Source organism: Eriocheir sinensis, chromosome 2 (assembly GCF_024679095.1).
Source record: "Eriocheir sinensis breed Jianghai 21 chromosome 2, ASM2467909v1, whole genome shotgun sequence".
Classification (NCBI taxonomy): Eukaryota; Metazoa; Arthropoda; class Malacostraca; order Decapoda; family Varunidae; genus Eriocheir; species Eriocheir sinensis.
The window spans coordinates 5,778,716-5,800,848 of NC_066510.1; the positions used below are offsets into that span (position 1 = coordinate 5,778,716).

General features: G+C 39.3%; 1 protein-coding gene across 7 annotated transcripts in view; it reads left to right on the top strand.

Moving 5' to 3' along the window:
• LOC126998812 (uncharacterized) overlaps nt 1-22,133 on the top strand; it is a 140,873-nt gene that overhangs the window by 25,476 nt on the left and 93,264 nt on the right. For 5 of the 7 annotated variants that reach the window (XM_050860940.1, XM_050860906.1, XM_050860935.1 and 2 more), the window contains 4 exons: nt 5,672-5,781; nt 11,947-12,038; nt 14,142-14,427; nt 19,635-19,766. In XM_050860940.1, coding sequence (XP_050716897.1) covers nt 5,672-5,781; nt 11,947-12,038; nt 14,142-14,427; nt 19,635-19,766 — 620 coding nt within the window. The remainder of the gene's footprint in view (nt 1-5,671; nt 5,782-11,946; nt 12,039-14,141; nt 14,428-19,634; nt 19,767-22,133) is intronic. The other 2 variants (XM_050860941.1, XM_050860916.1) reach the window with 2 other exon arrangements.

Sequence of the window (22,133 nt, forward strand, 5' to 3'; positions counted from 1 at the left end):
TCATTTCAATCTTATTTCTCATCTGTTAATTGTTTACCATTTCTTTGTACTTAATTCCATCACACCATCTTATTGATAGCCTTTTTTACTGCCTTTCTATATCAATTTTTTATCAGTCTCTCACATTTTAGCAGTCTCTCGTCTTCTCTCCTGCGCATATGTTCTGACAATTGCTATTTCCTGGTCTTGATGGCCTTTGTTATGTCTTTACTCTAATTTCTTCTCCTATATGTCATGCAGTTTTCTTACCCATAACAGTGGTTCCCAGCATTGATCTCCATTCCTCTTTGGGTACTTCTCAGTTTTCCTTCCGGAGACTTGATCAACGTCCTTGTCTACAATCCATGTGTTAAAAATCTTTCACTGACAGCACAACATTAGAACCTCTTTGAGTGTGATTGCCTAATTTAATTTTATACATATTTTTATTCCTTTTCTGAGTGAGTGATTTATTTGTATCAGTTTTGCTAAGTTTTCATATATTCATTATTTGTATGAGTGTATGAGGGAAGGACTGAAGGAGGGGAAGACCACCTGTGAAGTGGATCAATAGGGTGAGTGAGTATTGGAGAGCTAGAGTTGGAAGTAGCAGGATTGAGTGTGCTGAGAGGGAGTGCCAGAACAGGGAGAGATGGAGACACTTCTGCCATGGCCACCCCGTGGAGGGAAGTTCCTGAGAGGGAGCAAGGCGTCGGAGATATAGATAGATAGATAGATAGATAGATATTCATTATTTGTTTGTAGAGCCTCGATCATTGAACGTAAGCTTCATCTTTTTGTATTTATATTCATCTCCATTTGTAAACTTTCCCTTCATAATTTTTCATCATCTGCGCTTCTCTACTGTGGGGTTCTTGAAAAGGTCTGGACTTCTGAAGATCTCGAAGATTCGCAGCAATAAAAAATAGAAAATAAAATATCTGAAAATTGAGTTCCCAGACTCACAGCCCCTTCTTGTCCTTATTTCGACCGATCACACTCTCATAGGATAAGCAAAAACCAGCTGTATCCTACTCTTAAGTTTATTTAACACAACAAGGAAAACTCTGCTGGAAATGAGGAATAATTAATTAATCCAGGCACACAGCTACCTAGCTAACTGGCTTAAAAAACCTTAGACTAGGACAATGTACTTTACCAGTAGATGGGTGCGCCGGAGGCTGCCCGCTGATACCACATGGTCCTCACCGCCCACGATGAAATCCTCCTGCTGCCTCTCGTAACCTCCCAAGGTGCTCCACACAGCCAAGACACCTCTCGTAACCTCCCAGGGCTTCCCTTGCCTGAAGTACACAGTCGTGGTGACGTGTGGATACTTGCAGGACAGGAAGACCACTACGATGAAAACACGTGGGATGAGGGAGGTAGAGGGAAGCACACCCGGTCACGGCTGGGTCACTCGGAGAAGTAGGGTGCGGCTGGATCGCGGCCGCTGCTCGCCCTGGCTTGCCCGGCGGCCAAGATGCCAGCACTCGCCGCAGCTGACATCTCTTGCTCTGGATTACACTTAATCTAACACCTTTACGGCTTTGGGTTACTATTTATTAATAACCTAACACCATGCACTAAGTAATAGTGGGTCATGCATCCCACGAATATTTCAGCATTGGCAGCAATAGGCATAGCTGGGCACGATAACAGAAAACTTTATTCCCAATAACCGATAACTGATAATGGAAAACCTTATCGGTGATAACCGATAATGTTAACTGGAGACAAATATAGGCGATAACCGATAACCGATACCCGATATAAATCCACTATTCCGATACTTGCTAGTGATAAGTCTGATAAGCGAAAACGATACTATATTGATATTTCAAATAAAGAACATAGATGAATTCAAATTTTCATTATCTGTATTTTAGAAAACTTACAAAACCTGAAAACCACACGATGACACGTACATATGGATGGTAATACTAGAAACGCCTGAACCGGTGTTGTGTTATTTGGCGTCCCCACTGTCAAAGCTGGCGCTTTTGTTTACAAACACTGGTCTCGTGAACTGCACATGCTCAGACCAGCAAGCGTAGACCTGTACAGTCTCACAAAGCATTTTAACCATAATTAAGAGTTGCTGGAAGGCTGAATCAGACATACAGTACCACTACCACCATCCCGCTGTTTCTACCTAGAACGACACTCTGTACGAGTTGTATTTTATATGTACAAAGTGTCGTTCTCGAAACAGCGAGGATGGTGATACTGTATGTCTGATTCAGCCTTCCAGCAACTCTTAATGTGTTTAAAAGCTTTGTGAGACTGTACAGGGCAACGCTTACTGGTCTGAACATGCGCAGTTCACGAGAGACCAGTGTTTGTAAACAAAAGCGCCAGCTTTTGACGATGGGACACCAAATAACACAACACCGGGTGCCTTCAATACCATGGCATGCTCACAAACGAATATGGAATATCAAATTTGAGGCAGTGAATAATCATTTTTGGGGCAAAGTTAAATGATTTTTCTCTCTGATTTTTTTAGTCTAACATAAAAAATAACCCAGTGTTTTAATGTTAATGATCTAAGTATGAAATCTCTTCACCGAAGATATTTCATACCCCGAAGTATTTTCATACAACACCGGGCGCCTGGGCCACGCATGCGCAGTAGGGAGGAGACGTTTTTTTCTGAGAGGCGGAAAAAGTAGCGATTATCGCTAGTTTGGTTACAAAAGTAACGAAGATACCGATATATATTTAAATAAGTAGTGGATGGCTGATAACCTGATTTTGTTATCAGTGATAAGGTATCGTGATAACTTATTGCGACAACGCCCAGCTATGACAATAGGTGATAATATTATTTGAATAAGCTCCGCCCACTCTTGCTCTTGCTGTGCAGGTGACCCGTTGGAGAGTAAGAAAATGGAAATTTCCACTCTGCTATTTCTTGGAATGAGGAGTTCATGACAACTACCAGACTCATTAACCCGTCCGCTGCGATTGGGACGGATTTGGCTTTCACTGGTAGCCTGGTAACATATAGTCCCAGATCTTTCTCTGCCTCAGTGGTGGATAGTGGAGTGTTTCCCATGTGGTATTGGTGTGCTGGATATCCCCTCCCAAGGTGCATGACTTTACATTTTTCTTCATTGAATTGTAGCAACCACTTTTTGCTCCATTCCTGTAGCTTGGTGATGTCTTCTTGTAGGAAATCCACAGCCAAGGGGTTAATTATATCATCATCATCATCATTTCGTTTAACGTCCGTTTTCACTCTTCCTGAGCAGTTGGACGCTGTATGGCTCTCCTCCATTCCACTCTGTTTTCTGCCCGATGCTCATCCAATCCCATCAGTGCTAAGTCTTCCTGTATACACCTTCACTTTCTCCTAGGTCTACCAACTGGTCTCCTTCCTTCTACCTCCAATCTCTCCAAAACTCCCAGTACTGTATCCTTCCCTGTTCTCTTTACATGTCCAAACCATCGGAGTCTTTCCCTTCTGAGCACCATTTTCATCATCATCATCATTTCATCGATGCCTGCTCCTAAGAGCTCCCACCAGGGGATGGCCACGGCAGAAGAGCTTTCAACTTTCTTTATTCAGACACTCCCTCCTTGCCTGCTCAAAGTTTCTCAAAGATCTTTCCCCCCTTTCCCTAACGTACTCTTGCACCCTATCCCTCCATTTCACTGGAAGTCGTCCTCTAGCATTCCCTCCCTCTATCTCACTCACATACATCCTTCTGGTCATCTTACTCTCCTCCATTTGCTTCATGTGGCCAAACCACTTTAAAGTCTGTCGCTTCACTTCTTCCACCACTCCATACTTTTTCCCTTCACCCCCGTGACACATTCCAAAATGCTCGTACACACTTTCATTACTCATTCCATCCATTCTACTCACACCACAAGCACTCCTCAAATAACTCATTTTCACTGCCTGCACTCTTGACCTCTGACTTTCATTCCAGGCCCACGTTTCACTTGCATATGTGAGGGTTGGTACTATTATTGTATTTCTCAAATCCCTCTTTACCTCCATGCTCACACTTCTGCCATTCATGATTCGTCCCAAAGACCCTACCACCCTTCTTCCTTGCAATGCCCTTTCTCTTATCTCTCCCTCCATACCACCATGCTTACACAAAACTGATCCAAGGTACTTAAACTCATTGACCTCCTCCATTTCTTCACCATTCAAAATTATTTTGCATTCTTTTTCACATTCAATTCCCATTCTATATGGGCATACAAAATCTACAACCTCACTTCTACTTCGCTCACAAACCATCACTTTACTTTTGTTGACATTTACTTTCAGCTTTCTCCTATTACACACTATCAAAAACACTGACCAAATTTTGTAGGTCACTTTCATTTTCTGCAATGAGCACCGTGTCATCAGCAAACAGTATCGAATTCAGTACTCACTTCCTTCCCTCATCGAACAGTCTTACTCCAACTTCTCCAACTTTGCCCTTAATTTCTCTAATAACATCATCCATATAAATATTGAATAACCACGGTGACATGACACACCCTTGTCTTAAGCCCACTTTTACCTCAAAATGTTCACTTGTTTCTCCAGTAATTTTGACACATGCAGATGCATCCTCATAGAAAGACTTTATTGCACTAAGCAGTTTTCCTCCCACACCATAAATCTTTAAAACATCCCACAATGCAATCCAATCGACTCTGTCATAAGCTTTTTCCAAATCCATGAAGGCAGCGTATAGTTTCTTTCCTTTTGCTAATATTTTTTCTACTACCATCCTGAAGGAAAATATCTGATCCACACATCCCCTTCCCTTCCTGAAGCCTCCTTGTTCTTCACTGATTTTCTCTTCTGTAAGTCTCTGCACCCTCTCTATTATGACTTTTCCATACACCTTTCTGGGTATACTCAGGAGACTTATACCTCTATAGCTCCCACATTCTCCTCTCCTGCCCTTCCTCTTGTAAACTGGGACAATGATGGCTTTCATCCAGTCTGCTGGCACCCCACCCCTCCCCCCCTCCCATGCTACTTCACATATCTTGACCATCCATTAACAACTACATCTCCTCCACACTTCAACATTTCCTCTGTGATTCCATCAATTCCTGTTGCCTTTCCATTTTTTTATCTTTTTATTGCCTGATTTACTTCTTCATATGTTATACTAATGTTAACGGGGAGGCGGTGTGAGTCAACTGAGTGGTGGCGCCGCGTTCAGGAGGACGCGAGTTCAATCCCCGCCCGGTGCCACCAAGCTGGGATTTTTCAGCCGCCGCCAAGTGGCTTAAAACTACTCACATTTCGAGCTCATCTGATGTTCCCATCACTGTTTTCATTCTCAATTTTGTACCTTCAAATAGTCCCATCACCGATTCAACCAATCTTTCTGGTACTCTTTGCCTTCTCAATGCCCATCTTATAATTTCCCTTGGTACTCTGTCAAATGCCTTCTCTAGATCTACAAAAACATGATACAATCTCCTCTTCTCCATAAACCTTTCCTGAATCCCTCTCATAGTATATATTGCTTCAGTTGCTGATCTCCCTGGGCAAAAGCCAAACTGACATTTATCATTTATCATTATCCTTCTCAGCCTCTTCTCCAGGACTTTTTCATATACCTTCATGCCATGCTCCAGTAACCTTATCCCCCTATAGTTACCACATTTCAAAGCATCTCCTTTCCCTTTATAAAGGGGTTAATTACTCATGCATTTTCAGGCCTGATGGTAAGAAGATTCGGAGCAAAAATGAACTGTATCGTTATTGTGAAGAATTCGGCATCTTGTGCGACACTGAAAAATTCGACTTCTCCCTCAAGAACATGAAAGGTTTGTTACATTTTAATTTATACGCCTCGGTGACCATAAGAAAATCCCATTGATGCCTAAATGACAGAAATTCACACTGGATAGCAATATAACCTTTTAGTAATTTGTCCAACTGTCTGTCTGTCTGTCTGTCTGTGTATTTACCTAGTTGTATTTACCTAGTTGTAGTTTTACAGGGCCTGGGCATTATGCTCGTGTGGTCCCGTCTCCGTGTCTGCATTTATCCAACTTATCTTTAAAGCTTTGCACACTCCTCGCTGATACTATATCCTCGCTCAGACTGTTCCAAACCTCTACATTTCTTTGCGGGAACCTATACTTCTTTGTGTCTCCCAAGCATCTCCCCTTTCTCAATTTTTTACTGTGTCCTCTTGTATTTCTGCTTATGTTTCCTTCTGTTAGTAGCAGTTCTTCATTATCTACTTCATCTATTTTGTTTAATAATTTATAAATTTGGATTAGGTCTCCCCTTTCTCTTCTTTGTTCCAATGTTGTTAAGTTCATTTCCTTTAATCTTTCCTCGTATATTAATCCCTCCAACTCTGGGACCATTTTTGATGCCATTCTCTGTATTCTTTCTAGTTTCTTTATATGCTTCTTCTTATGGGGGGACCACACTACCTCTGCATATTCTAATTTTGGTCTAATCATGGTAGTGATTAGCCTTCTCATCATGTCCTTGTCCATGTAGTTAAATGCTACTCCAATATTTCTCACCAAGTTATATGTGTCTCTAAAGATCCGATTTATATGACTCTGGTTGATTATCATCCCTCATCACTACTCCCAGATCTCTCTCTTCATGCACTTTTTTTATTGTTTCACCATTTCCCATTTTGTATATCCAGATTGGTCTTGTTTCACTTTTACCCATTTCCATAACATGACATTTTTTCACATTAAATTCCATCTCCCAATCCATACTCCATTTCCAAATTTTGTATAGGTCTTCTTGCAATATTTCACAATCTTCTTTGTTTCTTATATGTTTTTGTAATTTAGCGTCGTCAGCAAACAGGTTTATGTAGCTATTAACTCCTTCAGCCATGTCATTTACGTATACCAGGAAGATTATCGGTGCTAATACTGAGCCCTGTGGTACTCCGCTTTCTCCATTTCTCCATTCTGATTTTATGTCCTTGACCACAGTTCTCATCTCCCTTCCCATTAGGTAGCTTGCCATCCATTTTTTCATATTTCCTTTCAATCCTCCTTTATTTTCCAGTTTCCATAATAGTCTTGTATGTGGAACTTTGTCAAAGGCCTTTTTCAAATCTAGATAAATACAATCAACCCATCCATCCCTTTCCTGTGTTCTGTCTGTCACTCTTGAGTAAAAACTGAGTAAGTTTGTAACACATGATCGGCCCTTTTGAAATCCATATTGTTTGCTGGTAATTAACTTATGCTCTTCTAGAAATTTAGTCCACTGTTTCTTTATTATTTTCTCACATATTTTGCACAAAACACTTGTCAGGGATATGGGTCTGTAGTTTGAAGGTTCATCTTTCCTTCCACTTTTATATATGGGGACCACTTCAGCCGTTCTCCACTCATTGGGCACCGTACCTGTTGCTACTGAGCATCTTATGATGTCGTATATTGGAACAATTAATTCATCTCTACATTTTTTAAAAATATACCCAGAAACTCCATCCGGTCCTACTGCTTTTCCCTCTTCTAGTTCTCCCAGTAATTTATGGATCTCTTCTTTGTTTACCATAATCTCTTCCATATGAACTTCTATTTTATTCTCTTGTGGCTCAATAAAGATTGTTTCTTTGGTAAAGACTTGCTGGAATTTTCTATTTAATAACTCTGCCATACCTTTAGGGTCATTGACTTCCACATTCCCGTCTCTCAGTCTTTCTATTGTTTCTTTCGGTTTAGTCTTCCCATTTATAAATCTGTAAAACAACTTAGGCTGTTCTTTGCATTTTTCCGCAATATCCTTCTCATATCCCTTTTCTTCTTTCCTTATTTTCACATATTCATTTCTCACCATTCTGAAGTCTTCTTTGTTTCTTTGATTCTTCCTTCTTTTAATCTTTTCCATGCTTTGTCCCTTTTTTCTTTTGCGTTTGCACATTTGGCATTAAACCAGTCCTTCCTACCCTTAACTTTGGGTCTATATACGGGTACATATTTTTTGACACCGGTGTTATAGGCTTCCATAAAGATATCATACTTTTCTTGTACTTTATTTTTTCTCAGTGACTCATCCCATTCCACTTTCTCGTAAAACTTCCGAAGGTTTTCCATGTCTGTCTTAATATAGTTTAGCCTGTTTGATTTGTAAGATTCGTCCTCTTTAGTAACCTCCACTTCTGTATCAATCTCTATGGTTACATGATCACTCTTGCCCAGTGGACATCCATACCTTAGTTCATCCTTGATGTATATTTCTTTTGTTAGTACTAGGTCCAGTCTTGCCGGTTCATCGTCACTTCTATATCTTGTATGTTCATTCACTCTTTGTATCATAAGATTTTCCATCATCACTCTTAGGAATCTATCTCCCCATGCCTTATCTCCGCTATTACTCTCGAATATCTCCCAGTCAATCTCTTTACAATTGAAGTCACCAACTAGCATAACTTTTTTGCCTTCCTTAAGCATTTTGCTTAAACTCCGTATAGTGTCATTGATCATAGTGTCGTGCTCTTCCTTACACCATGAGTTTGTTCTAGGTGGTACATATGCGGTTATAATTGTCAACCTTTCCTTGTTTTTGGTTTCCACATTTACTTTCGCAATTTCAGCTTTACCTTCTCCGTATTCTACTGCTTTCACTGCTAACTCCTTTTTTGTCATTATCATCACTCCACCTCCCCCTTTGCCCATTCTATCTTTCCTCCATATATCATAGTTTTTATTTATCTCTAATTTAATAGCTTCGTTCAGTTTGGTTTCCGTTAAGCATACGATCATTGGTTCTTTTTCCTTTATGAAATCTTGCAGTTCCAATTTACTAGTTATTAATCCATCTACATTTGTATACATCACTCTTAAACATTTACTCTTATCTATCTTTTCTAACTTTCGTTCTTCTTTATCCTCTCTCTTGTGTACCACTTTCTGACTTGGTCCCCTACTATTCTCCAAAAAAATATCTCCTTCCACAGATCTTTCATTATTCTTCTCCTTCGCCTCTGCTAGTAGTTCATTCCATTTCCTTTTTTCTTCTTCATTTCTATTTTTCTTTATGTATATATCCTTGCAATCTTCCATTTCCCTTAATTTAGTTGTTCTGTACAAAATATCCTCAGCCGCCTTCTGTGATCTTAACTTTATTTTTATTGGCCTGGTCTTTCCTTCTGTGTATGGACCCATCCTGTGGATTTCCTCCACCTTTTCCTGAAGACTTTGTTGCTCGTCATCATTTAAATTTTTTAGTAGGTCCTTAATTGATTTCAATTCCTCTTTATCTCTTTTATATGTGATCGTCTTTTCCTTCAAACCAAATACTATCACACTCTTCTTGTCTGCAACTTCCCTGACTAGTTCTTCATTTTTCTTTATTACCTTAACCACTTCCTTTTCTACATCTTCCTTATCTTCTTTCATTTGTTGCTCGATTACCTCTCTAAGATTCACGTTTGCTTTCTCACTCTCCACTTTCCAGGTCTTCATTTCACCCAATACCTCCTCCCTGACTCTTTTCTCCTCCTGGGTGACTAATTTCTTTAAACTTTCATTTTCCTTTATAACCTCTCCCAGTCCATCTTTCATCGACTTTTCATATTCTGCCACTTTTCCCTTCAACTCTTCATTCTCTTTGATCAGTTGCTTCTCCCGTTCCTCCAATCCCCGAACCCTAGCTTTAAGGTCTCTATGGAATTCCCTATTATGGGATTCCTCCATCTCTCTGTTTTTTATCATTCCGATCCACTTGTCCAGTTTTCTCTCCAGCATTAACATTCGCTTGTAAATAGTTGTCTCTCGGCTGGCGAAGCCAGAGAATGCCCTATTTTGTTCAGTTTCTTCATCACTGCTACCGTACCTTCCTTCTGCACCTCGTAACGGTGTTGACCACGTTAACTGCTCCTCCTCTCTGCTCATCATTCCGGAATTCACTTATTGGAGACGGGAACCGACACTTTCTGTTTGAATCTGTATGTGTGTGTGTGTTAATTTGTCTTTGCTTATCTGTTGTGTATTTCTGTCTCTCTGTGTGTGCATCTGTTTCAACTTTCAGAATTTCATGGTCACCTTTTCCAAGAGTGGATTCATGGTTTACTTCTGATATCTTCGTCCCTCTTCTAAATATTAAATCCAATCTTGCTGGTTCATTTCTTCTTCTATGTCTGGCTTCCTCTCTTACCCATTGAGTCATAAGGTTACTCTATCACCTCCAGTAACTTTCCCCCTAAGTATTTTTATATCCTGTTTCCAGTAACTCCCAAATTACTTCCTTACAATTAAAATCTCCAGCCAGCATTACATTCCTAGTATCTTTTATTTATTTTTCTAATGTATGCACCGTATCCTCTGTCATCCTCATGCATCTCTCTTGTCCAGTGCAATGTGTGAGGGGAGGAAGATAAATTACCAGTAGTTTTTGCTTCACATTGTTTTTAAGTAAGACCTGTCTGTATACTAATGATTTCTGTGTTTTCTGGACCTTTTTTAACTTCCGCAATTCTTAGCTCTGATTTAGTCAAGATCATTATTACCCCTGCTCCTCTTCCTTCTGTTCTCTCTTTCCTATACACCTTATTGCATGGGTGCCAGATTGTCGTACTCAGAGCATAGTATATACCGGTTCCTGACGCCTAACTATTGCCAAGAAACATTAGGAATTAACTATTTTAATGATAATTATAAGTGAATCTCCTTATTGGGGTCCACGAGACAGTTTTTGGGTCAGAAGTCGGTAAATATAAGAGGCTGAGTAAGACAATCTGGCAACTTTGCCTTATTGTTGCATTTTTCCAGTTGTATTTCTGTATTTTCCATTATTTTTTTTTGCCTGTGACTTGAACTCTATCAAGGCGAGAGTGTCAAGACGCCTCTCCACGCGAAAATGACTTCTCTTTTGTCCACTCATTCCATTTTCTTTTGTTGGAGCAGCGTCGAGCGGGCTTTTTCTTGTTGTTGTTTTTTGTTTATTGCCTTTGAGCTGCCTCCCTTGCTGTAAAAAATATATCTGGACGTTTGCTTAGTTGAATAATCTCCCAATGAAACGCCAGAATTTTTCTCTTATACACTCCCACACGACCACTGCGCTAACGAAACACACGAGAAATTAATCCAGACAAGGAAAGGTTTGCCGGCGCCGGGGATCGAACCCGCGAACAGCGTAACGGGAGAGCCACTCCTTATCCAGTTGGCCAAAGAGGTACCCCCCTGGCTAAGTGAGTTATGGGAGGCTCGCCCATCAGGCTTTTCAGCATTACACCAACGCCAGTCTTCTTGATACTGATCCATTAATGTTTGCATAAGTCAATCTCATTTTGTTAGTTCCCCCCTTTACTTCCTTTTAATATCTTTCTCATTCTTCCTCTTTCTCTTCCTGATCCACCACTTTATTGTTTGGTCATTTCAAACTCTCCCAAAAAACTTTTTCCTTTCTCCCTTAGGTCTTTCCTCCTTTCTCTCCCTTGCTTCATATAATAATAATTCCTTAGTCTCAGTCTTTCTTCAATGTTCAAATTTTTTCTTTTATATGTCATTCTATATTGTTCTATGTTTGTTCCGTGTGTGTGTGTGTGTGTGTGTGTGTGTGTGTGTGTGTGTGTGTGTGTTCGTGTGTGCTTGTGTGGGTGCATGCATGTCCCTTTCTTTAACTTGTCCGCTGCAATTGGCATGGATTTGGCTTTCACTGGCAGCCTGGTAACATATACTCCTAGGTCTTTCTCTGCCTTTGTGGTGGATAGTGGAGTGTTTCCCATGTGATATTGGTATGCTGGATTTCCCCTCCTAAGGCACATGACTTTACATTTTTCTTCATTGAATTGTAGCAGTCACTTTTTGCTCCATTCCTAAGGCTTGGTGATGTCTTCTTGTAGGAAATCTGCAGTCAAGGGGTTAAATTAGAATTATATATTATTGCATGAATTTCCTGGTGAATAGTTTTCTTCAAGATATATATGTTTTAGTACCTTATCTTTATCTAATATTGTAAGAAATATTTATTGTATTTTCTTCTCAAATGAAAACAAGCAGAAGTCATTGAAGCAAGTGCAGAATCAAAAGGACCCCTGAAGTCCTTCGAGGAGCAGAAGGAGACTTTGAAGGAATCATTCACGTCACAGGTAAGATGGCTCATACCTTCACTACTTTCTTTTTTTGTCACAGTGAAGGAAGCAACACAAGGGCACAAAAGGTAAGCTCCGGGGAGTCCACAAGTTACAACAGGCCTTACCTTACTGATGTGCCATATCCACCAGGACTTCGGCAACCATGGAGCGCCACCTGATTCTGTCTCTTGTTAGCTGCAACAACTCAGCAGGCTTAAGATGTCCTCCCGCCACTCTCGTCACACCATCCATAAATTTCTCTCTCTGGCTTCCTCTTGCTCTTCTGCCTTCCACCATCCCAGTCAACACCACAGCCTCCATCTCATTCCTCCCCATCACATGTCCGAGAAATCTCATTTGTCGTCATCTTATTGTTGTCATCATTTCCCTCACCACTCCCATCTGCCCCAGCACATCATTCTCATTAGTTCTTCTTGCTGTCCATGGTATCTTCAAAATTCTCCTCCATAACCACATTTCAGCTGCTTTTAACTTTTCTTGGATTTTTCTGTTCACCGTCCAAGTTTTACATCCATGCAGCAATGTTGACCACATAAATGTTTTTGCTGCCCGTTCTCTAATTCAAATAGACAACTTTCTATTTGTCAGATAAACCTTCATCCTCGTAAATGCACTCTTCACAATGCCAATTCTCATTCTAATTTCCTTTTGACATCTGCAGTCTTCTGTTATCAAGCTCCCTAGGTAAGAAAACTTTGACACCTCTATTTTTCTTCCTCTCACCTTTATTCTCACTTTGGGTGCATTTGCCTTAGATACCACCAATACCTTGGTCTTTCCCATATTAACAGTCAACCCTCTCTCCTCGCTCGCCCTCACTGTCACATTCAACAGATGTTGGAACTTCTCTGCAGAGTCCGCCACCAGCACTGTATCATCTGTGTACCTAATATGGTTGATATTGTTACCTCCAATCTTGACTCCCTCAAGCCCCTGCAGCTCCCTCAATATCATCACCCCATATACAGTACCCTCTCGAGTTTCGCGCTCGCTTCATTCCGAAGGTATAGCGGTAAACTTGAGGATCGCGAAACTCGAGGTATTGAAAACACTGTAAAAGCGCTTATCTGTTCCGACCCGTGTGTTTTATTTATTTTATTTATTTATTTATTTATCTTTTACATGTGGGCTATGGCGCTGGTAGACTATCCATCTGGGCCTGATGGTCGGCCCTGAGCCCGTTATGGCGCAGGCATCTGTTTATAGTGGTGCCATTATAATTGGCTCATGCTGCCACCCGGAGTTCACTTTTTTCCTCCTTTACTCCTTTGCTATCTCAAAATATGTACCTTGGAAAAAGGAAGAAAACCAGAAGAGAGAACGGGTCGTTTTAAAGCCACAGATGAAGCCTTACGATTGGCTGAGCTCTGAAAACATGCTTGTGATTTGCTGGGAGTCCGATGACGCCATCGCTGGTGCTCACCTGGTCAGCGGCCTCACTGCCTTGGGGCGGTGTCACACTGGCCGTTTTCCTCTAACCGTTGTGGCTACTGGCAACACCCTCCCAAGGTGCATGACTTTACATTTTTCTTCATTGAATTGTAGCAGCCACTTTTTGTTCCACTCCTGTAGCTTGGTGATGTCTTCTGGTAGGAAATCTGCAGTCAAGGGGTTTATAAAATGGGTTAAGAAACAATTGGAGTTGCCATGAGTTCATACAATGCTGCCCACCAAATATATGAAGTTTGTAAAGTCCCCCATTGTATTTGCATTGATCACAGAACTTTATTATACTCTACTTTTACTGTTGAGGCTGGAAAAGATGCACAGGCAAGCCATCAGCATTTCTGTTACTTAACACAACCGAGAGAGCCCGGGTTCGATTCCCGGGTGGATTGGAAAAATTCGGGCGGCTTTTCCGATACCCTACGCCCCAGTCCACCCAGCAGTGAATGGGTACCAGGTATAAATCGGGGGTTGTGTCCCATCTCCTGGGATCTGTTCCCTTCTCCTATAATTCCTTCCTGTTCTGTCTCTCTCCGGCATATGACCACAGATGTTGCGCTGACTAAATGAAACTTTCCAACTTTTTTCTGTTACTTAATTTCCATTTAGATGTAACTGAAGATCTCTGATGGTGGGGTCATTTATTTTCAGGTCAGAAAGGAGCTAGAGGTCAAATCTCCACTTCAGGAATCATGTGGAATCAGCAAAATGGGAACAGGGAAGAAAATTGATGTTAAGAAGCCAGGCATCAGACGCGTTGAAATGGTAAAGCACAGTGAATCGCCGAGAATGAAACTTGAGATTCCTTTGATCCCCAAGACAGAACACGTAGGTACGTTCCCACCCTCCCTGTTGGGTGCCTCAGCAGGCCCTTGGTCCCCCACCATGCCCTCACCACTACCTCGATCATTGCCTGCCACAACATCTGCTTATTCAGGTATTCAGTTATGTTTTGATTTGGCTTTTATTATCTTTTGTTATCTTTTTTATTCTAGTTTCTGTAAAAGAATTATATACCATATTTGCCAGTGCTGGAGATGTGCCAATGTCCAAGATGCACCGGTGTCCAAGACTTACACCATTTTTCAAGTGTTACATTTGAAAAAATAATAATAATAATAATAATATCCTCGCCTCTGTCAACTTTACCATGTGGAAGGTGACCTAATCATTCTGGAGGTTTGTTTATCACTGATGAAATGAGTCTTCGTTTGAATAGCATTGCCCAAGACTCGTGGAGGGAGTGTCGCTCGTTTGCGACAACGTCGTCATAACTCAAAAATAGCAATTTTTCACGAGAGCCATTTTAAAGAATGAAAACTCTCTCAATATTGTGAATAGTCCCAAAGGACCATAGCTGGAACATTTTTTGAAACATCAAACAGTCCTTTAAAGTTTATAGGAATTGAAATAGTTATACCTCTCTAATCGAACCTTTATTTAAACTTTTATAATGTTTTTTTTTAATATGACGTTCTTCATAAAAAAATAGTAGACCTCTCATGTACTATTTTGTTTTGTGCCATTATTGAAAGGAAAATAATCATCAATATGTTACTTAATTATGTATTGTTCATTGCTTATTACTTTGACAAGATTGATGATAATACATTTTCTTTTTATGAAAATGATAGATACTTCCTAATAAATTAAAGATATTGACTGTAACACAAAATATAAAAAAAAAAACATTGTTATGAACATAATAGATTCCTCCTAATTATATATATTTTGTTCATATATATATATATATATATATATATATATATATATATATATATATATATATATATATATATATATATATATATATATATATATATCCTCATGAACATAATAGATTCTTCCTAATTATCTTTTTTTTAAAAAAAAAAAAATCCTTATGAACCTAATTGATTCTTCCTAATTATAATTTATTTCAAATATGCCTAAGGAATTAGACAACTCCAAAATTTTCAAATAAATGAAAGATGGACTGTATAATAAAAATAAAAAAACATAAAATAAACATCTATTTGATATTCCATTCAAATAATATGTTCCTAATTAATTAGCATACAACAAAACTTAATATCGTAATAGGCATACTAAATTTGTATTTTAACTCATTTCATTAAGATTGATTTCATTTACAGGTTTTCATAAAATTTATGATGGCATCGAGGAATCAGATTTTTATTACAAAGGTCCATCAAGTCTTTTTTCTTGTTAGCAGGCAATGTCAGTTTGCTGGAGTAACATGGCAATAACTCATTAATGGAGGTGGCTTTATTTGAGTTTTTCAAAATTTGAAGCTCCTTATAGTCTGAACCATAGGAATGTTTACAAAAAACTGACAGTGGTGATTGCTTTTCAAATTTCATTACTTTAACATCAGAGAGTTGAAGAGTCTTGCAATTGATAGGTCCCATTTCAGTGGCTAGAGACTTGATGTTCAAGAAATCTTTGTAACAAAGCTCTTTTTACTACGAAAGGCTGTCCTTTCTTTCTAGCAGTTCGCATTGCCGTTACGTAAGTTTCCGGCACATAAATGGGTCCACTTTTTAAAATTCTCTTTACTTCTCTTTCAATTAGGGAATGGGCAGAGTCACCCTCATTTTGGGTATGCCCTTTTATTAGAAACTTGTGTGTTGTTGAAGTTATATTTGGTAAGTTGTTTACTGCATAAAGGTAAAGTGCCATCATAAACTTATTTTTCTGTTGGCCAGAACAGTTATCTGAGTAAAAAATTATGTCAGTTTCTCCTGCCTCACACAAGGTTTTAATGTAATCGAGAACACAGGTCCCAATTTCATTAACCCCACGTTGGCCATTAGTTTCATTCCAGACATAGCAATTACATGAGTTTGTTTTAGCATTGTAAATAGTAAAATTTAAAACATTCAGCTTTGACTTGTAATAAAAAACTGAAATGTCCCTTTTGGTATCTGCATTACAGCCTGAAGGTCATAAACAGCAACAACTGCATCACTCTCAGTTTTATCTTTATGTTTTTCATGTTTCAAGCCATTGTCGAAGTTTTATGTCGGTCTTTCTTCACGCACCTGCTTACCTCCCACCTTAAAGCAAATTATATAGAAATATAATCAAGGTTATGATAGTATATACCTGTACTATTTTCCTCAGGGTTTTCTTCTCTGTTTTCCTTAGCCTTTAATGCTGCTTCTAGCATAAGTTTTCCTCTACATGACATGGTACCTATTTAATCTGAAAAAAATATGATATTTATGAATACAATGTTTTGTTGCAACAATGTCACCAATGTAAATAATACACTAACTTTTTTAAGTTTTTCGCAATATTTTCAAATAACAATGACATAATTTAAGTTAAACAAAAATGTGCTACTGTAATACGAGGTAATGTTTGTAACAATACTGTCATAACTCAAATACAACACCTATTATTCACAAGTTTTTTTTTCCAATAATGACACATTTTGATTTAGGACGTAAAACATAGATCTGTTTGTTTTTACCAATAATGACACATTTTGAATAATGACGTAAAACACAGAGCTCTATGTTCGCAGACAAAACGTATTACATCAAAATAACACATTATTGCATGAAACATAATTCATAAGTTCAGTACTTACATTTTGCACTAACATAGATCTAAATCAAAATATGACACTCTAAATGACAGCGTGAGTGTAGTTACCCCAACGACGGTCACAGCACAACTGACATGTAACGGTCTTCACGCAAAGAAGTTGGTACATATTATGTTATGTCGTTAGGACATTTAGCTCCTCTAGCGGTCAATTTTTTAACTACAATTATGACACTTTTGCCAAAAAAATCTGCGTTTCAAGATGAATATGCCTATATGGATAACTCGAAAATACATTTTTTTTAGTTATGACGTTGTTGTCGCAAACGAGCGGTGTGTGGTTAAACCTCATACTATCTGCGTCCTCCTGGCCGCAGCTCTGGCATGCTAACCACTCAGCCACCGCCTCCACCAAGTCTTGGTCATGATCATTGGCTGGGCACTGCTAGTCAGCTCGATCGATGATTTGCCAGTGCTAAACAGCATCCAGTGTGCAGGTTACCATGCTGTTGCATGTGTGATGAACATGTGTATTGTGCGGCGTGTCTTCAGCGCCAGTGCATCTTCAGTATCACTGCATCAGTGATGCTTGCAAATGTGGTAAATTATACACTGTGATGATTTTTTAAACTTGTTTTTCTTTACTTCGTTACTGTATTGTTTTCATTAGGTATTTTATTACAAGCCAAGTTTCTTGATTTATTTAATACCATTTTTTTTTGCTTTTCCCATCATTATAAAGAAGCAAAATCATTATTTCTGTAACAAAGCTAAGGTGTGGTCAGAGGGGTTCAGGTTTTGTGGCAGCGTGAGGTGTTTGCTGCTGCTGCAACACCAAACAGCTCAGACTTCACCTTAACACTGTGGCAGAAAACTGAGCAGTATATTGCACCGCATATCCCATCATCCCATCACACGTGATGCCTACGTGTCAGTGCCTCACAGTCTTACAGTGCACCACATTTGCAGAAAGTTAAGGATAAGACATGAAAGTCTAAACCTTCCAACATTCTTCAGATGTTAAAGATCATTGTTTTGGAGATACAATAAAACTCCCTTAAGTCAGCATTCTTCAAATCAGACTTATGGATGTCAGTACAGCAATAGATATTTATCGATTTTTACTTTTTGATATATAAAAAAGTAAGAAAAACAACTCTTAACCCTTTCCTGTTCTGGCGATGACTTGTGATGATGTTATGATGCAGGCCGGGGCGAGGCGAGTGCATGAGGACAGAGGCAGCATAATTCGGAATCATATCGTCATTTATGCACGATAAAGTGCTAGTATATTCTCTTTGGCATTAAATACGTGAAATTCAGTCCACTTTGACCCGAATATGAAGCAAGGCAGTGGTGCTCTGTTTGTGGCAAGACATCTAATTTTTCTTTTATCTTTTCTTTCTTTTTCTTTTTTTTTCTTTTTTTTTCCTTTTTCTTCAAAGTCTGACTTATGACCAATTAAACCTACGACTGGCTTTTTGGCCGCTATCCTCATTGTAACTCGAGGACTACCTGGATATGGAAAATTTCCTGAGCTGTTGTCATTGTTTTTGCAAAAATGCCAAAGCTGCTGCCTCGTTGAAAAATTGACAAATGGCATTGACCCACATGGTTGTTGCCATGATAATAATAATGTGTGTGTTTACTTGTCTGCTCATAATGGAACATCATCAAGGTACCTCCATGCTTCTCAGCGCACACTCGTCCCCTTGTACTTGTGTGTATTGGGGGCAGCAGACCTGTGTGTAGATAATTTCCATGAGTTTGATTCACTTCCCAAAAAAGCCTCAAGACCCACAAAAAATCACTGAGAGCAAATCTTAGTCAATATTTTCAGATATCAGGAAGCAGCATAAAATAGCACAAGTAGTAGTATTCTTTAGCTTTATGGACTGTAGACTTTGCTGAATTTAACATAAACGTCTCACAAATACACGGTCATTCATATTTCAGTTGTTGGGTCCCCAACACTGAGCCTGCCATTTTCTCTTTCATTATTAGGGGATTGATACACTGTTTTGTATTGCCACAATGAATTTTAAATATAAAAAAGAATTAAGTGGTGTATGTGTAGCTTGTATGTTGCATGGTGTGGAGAGCAAGAGAATTTAGGTACCTAGAGATCATGCTGAACTTCTCTTTGGAGTTGATGAGACAATAAGAAATGGAAAGTAAGGACATGGGAGGGTCTTTGATAGGCTTGCAGCACCTTCTCGCATCCCGTATATACCTCACCAGGAGTAGCTTACGCCTGATTTGGCGGCTGTTTAACCGCCTACTCCGTACAGTTATGATCCAGTGTTTGTATTTGTTTCATATGTTTATTACCTGATGTTTATAGTAAGAAGCACTTTTTAGTAAATAATTCCCATGGTATGATATGCTCGTTGCTCAAGCACCTGAAGAATTATAGTTACTGCATTGTCTGACATCTTTAGGAATGTTTCGACAGTCAAGGAAAACTCAAATCCATAAACTTGGCCCGAGAAGATTGTTTTATAAATTTCGCTGCTGACTCCAGTTCTAATCTTTTCACTGACTTTTAGCAGTATCCAAAGTTCTAATGTATTGTAACTCTAATCTCAGAGGAATTGATGAGCAAGGATCCTGTTGGCACAAGTGGATATGTACCTTCTGAGGCGGCAACAAGTGAGGCCCCCCCGTCCTTCTCTGCCACGCCCACCCTTGCTCGCCATGTGCTCAAGAAAGAGTCAGTCCGTAAGTGTCTTCCTGCTTAGTATTTGTGGGAGGCAGAAAATATTGTATTGTTATGTGTGAACAACTAACCTATGAGTGAATTGGCAAGAATCATTTTCAGAGAGAGGGTTTCGATGAAGAGTTGTTGCATCTTCTCACCACCTTTTTTTCTTTAATATTTAACCGAGGGAGTTAGAACAAGTACCACATAAAGGGCTGTTCTGTCTAGTTAGGGACTGTGTTATTGCCAGGGCCATAGATGCAATGGTTTTTTGGGAGTCAACGAAGAATTACAGTCTCAAACTTCATTGTGGCGAGCCCCCATGCCCTTGTGTGTTAATTTGATTCTTTCTACTCACAGCTATAAGCAACTCTGTTTGGCTAGTGTTTTCACAGTGAATGAAGCAGCACAAGGGTAAAAAACGCAACGAAAAAGGCTGCCAAGCACTGCTCTTCTACAAAGAGATAGAATTGAGCAGCCTCAAGAGAGACTGATTTTGGGTGGCGAGGTGCCTTGATACTCTCTTCCTGAAATAGTTTGAGTTATAAGCAGGAGGAAATACAGACAAAAGGAAGTTTATTCCAGAGTTTACCAGTGAAAGGGTATTTTAGGTATTTGGCTAGCCTAGGGATGAGCATGAGGAGGTATGCTGGTAGCAAGCTCAGACTCAAATACAGTCAAACCTCGGTTGTCATATGCCCTAGTTTTTGTACGCTTCGGTTTTCGACGACTTTTTGTCAAAATTTTGTTCCGGTTGTTGTACATCCGCTCAGTTTCCGTACAGTTGAAAAAGGTCCACACCAAACTCGTCCGCCTGCCCGTGTGACTCGGCCACACATTTCCCGGAATCAAGCGCCCACACAAAGCATCCCATGCGTTCATGGCTCATAGCCATATGTTCGTCTCCCAACATCATCCTCGAAGGAAAACTTAGCATTTCCAAGGTACCTCCAGACCTCCCTTGAACCTTTCCCGTGGGACATAATTCGGAATCATATCGTCATTTATGCACGATAAAGTGCTAGTATATTCTCTTTGGCATTAAATACGTGAAATTCAGTCCACTTTGACCCGAATATGAATAAATATATATATATATATATATATATATATATATATATATATATATATATATATATATATATATATATATATATATATATATATATTGAGCTATTGACCTGCATAAGGACTTCATTGGTTCCCACAGTGTTATAAGCGTGTTTGTTTATGTATTTTTTTATATATATATATATATATATATATATATATATATATATATATATATATATATATATATATATATATATATATATATATATATATATATATACAGGTAACTCGATTTACGCGAGTTTGTTTTACGCGTTTTTGAAATAACGCGGGGTCCAAAATCTAAATAAATGTTTAATTTACAAGTTTTTCCCACTTATACGCGATATTTTATGGAGTGGCCACCATATGTCTCACGCAACTGGACTCACACGGCGCCGCGGCCACACAGCTAAGCTCAGTTCTTCCTGCGCGCCTCTTGAACAACAATACAGTACCCACGCTGCTCAACGATAGGTATGGGCAGGCAACGGTACCAGTACCGGTACTAACGGTACCAGGTATACGGTACGGTACCGGTACCAATACTAGCCAGGCGCTCATGCTGTCCCTCATTTCTTTCTCAGACGAGTGAGGCTGAGACTGAGTGCCTGAGTGGATATGTCGGTGATATGGATATTCTCTCTCTCTCTCTCTCTCTCTCCACTGAATGTATTACGCGCTCCTTTTCACATAAAAAATGCCAGAAAGTTTAGCCCTGCGCATTATACGCCGAATGTACAAATTTTTAATGATTTTATTCTTCTTTGGAGTGTTTTTAAGGGTCTGTGTTTCGTCTTATCCAATAACAACGACAAACTTACCTTTATTATTGTTAATGATCCTTCATAGTCCATAGCTGTCTTATAATATGTTACCATAGAATACAGGGCGATCAAATAACTACTATAAAAAAATGAAATCGGTGGAGCATCGCCCATGCCTTGCCGTTATCCCGTTTTCCCGTCGGGCGCCATTTGTATATCTTGATCTTGATGTCACAGCTGGCTTACGATTGTATGACTAAGGACAGTAAGGAGCGGTACAAGCTACATAAAAAAAAAATCATATTGGAAAAAAATAACCGTGTGTTCATTATTAATTATTAATATTAGTGAGAATAATGGGGTAAATATGATATCAGAAACTGAACATCATGAGTCTTGTACGAGGAGTTATTTCACGCCAGGCCGCCATTTGCATTGGTTACAAACCACACAACCACACCCACACAACAAACAGCTGCATGCCGTGTGTCACCAGAACCGCGTGAATTGTGTCTTGCCTAGTTGTCT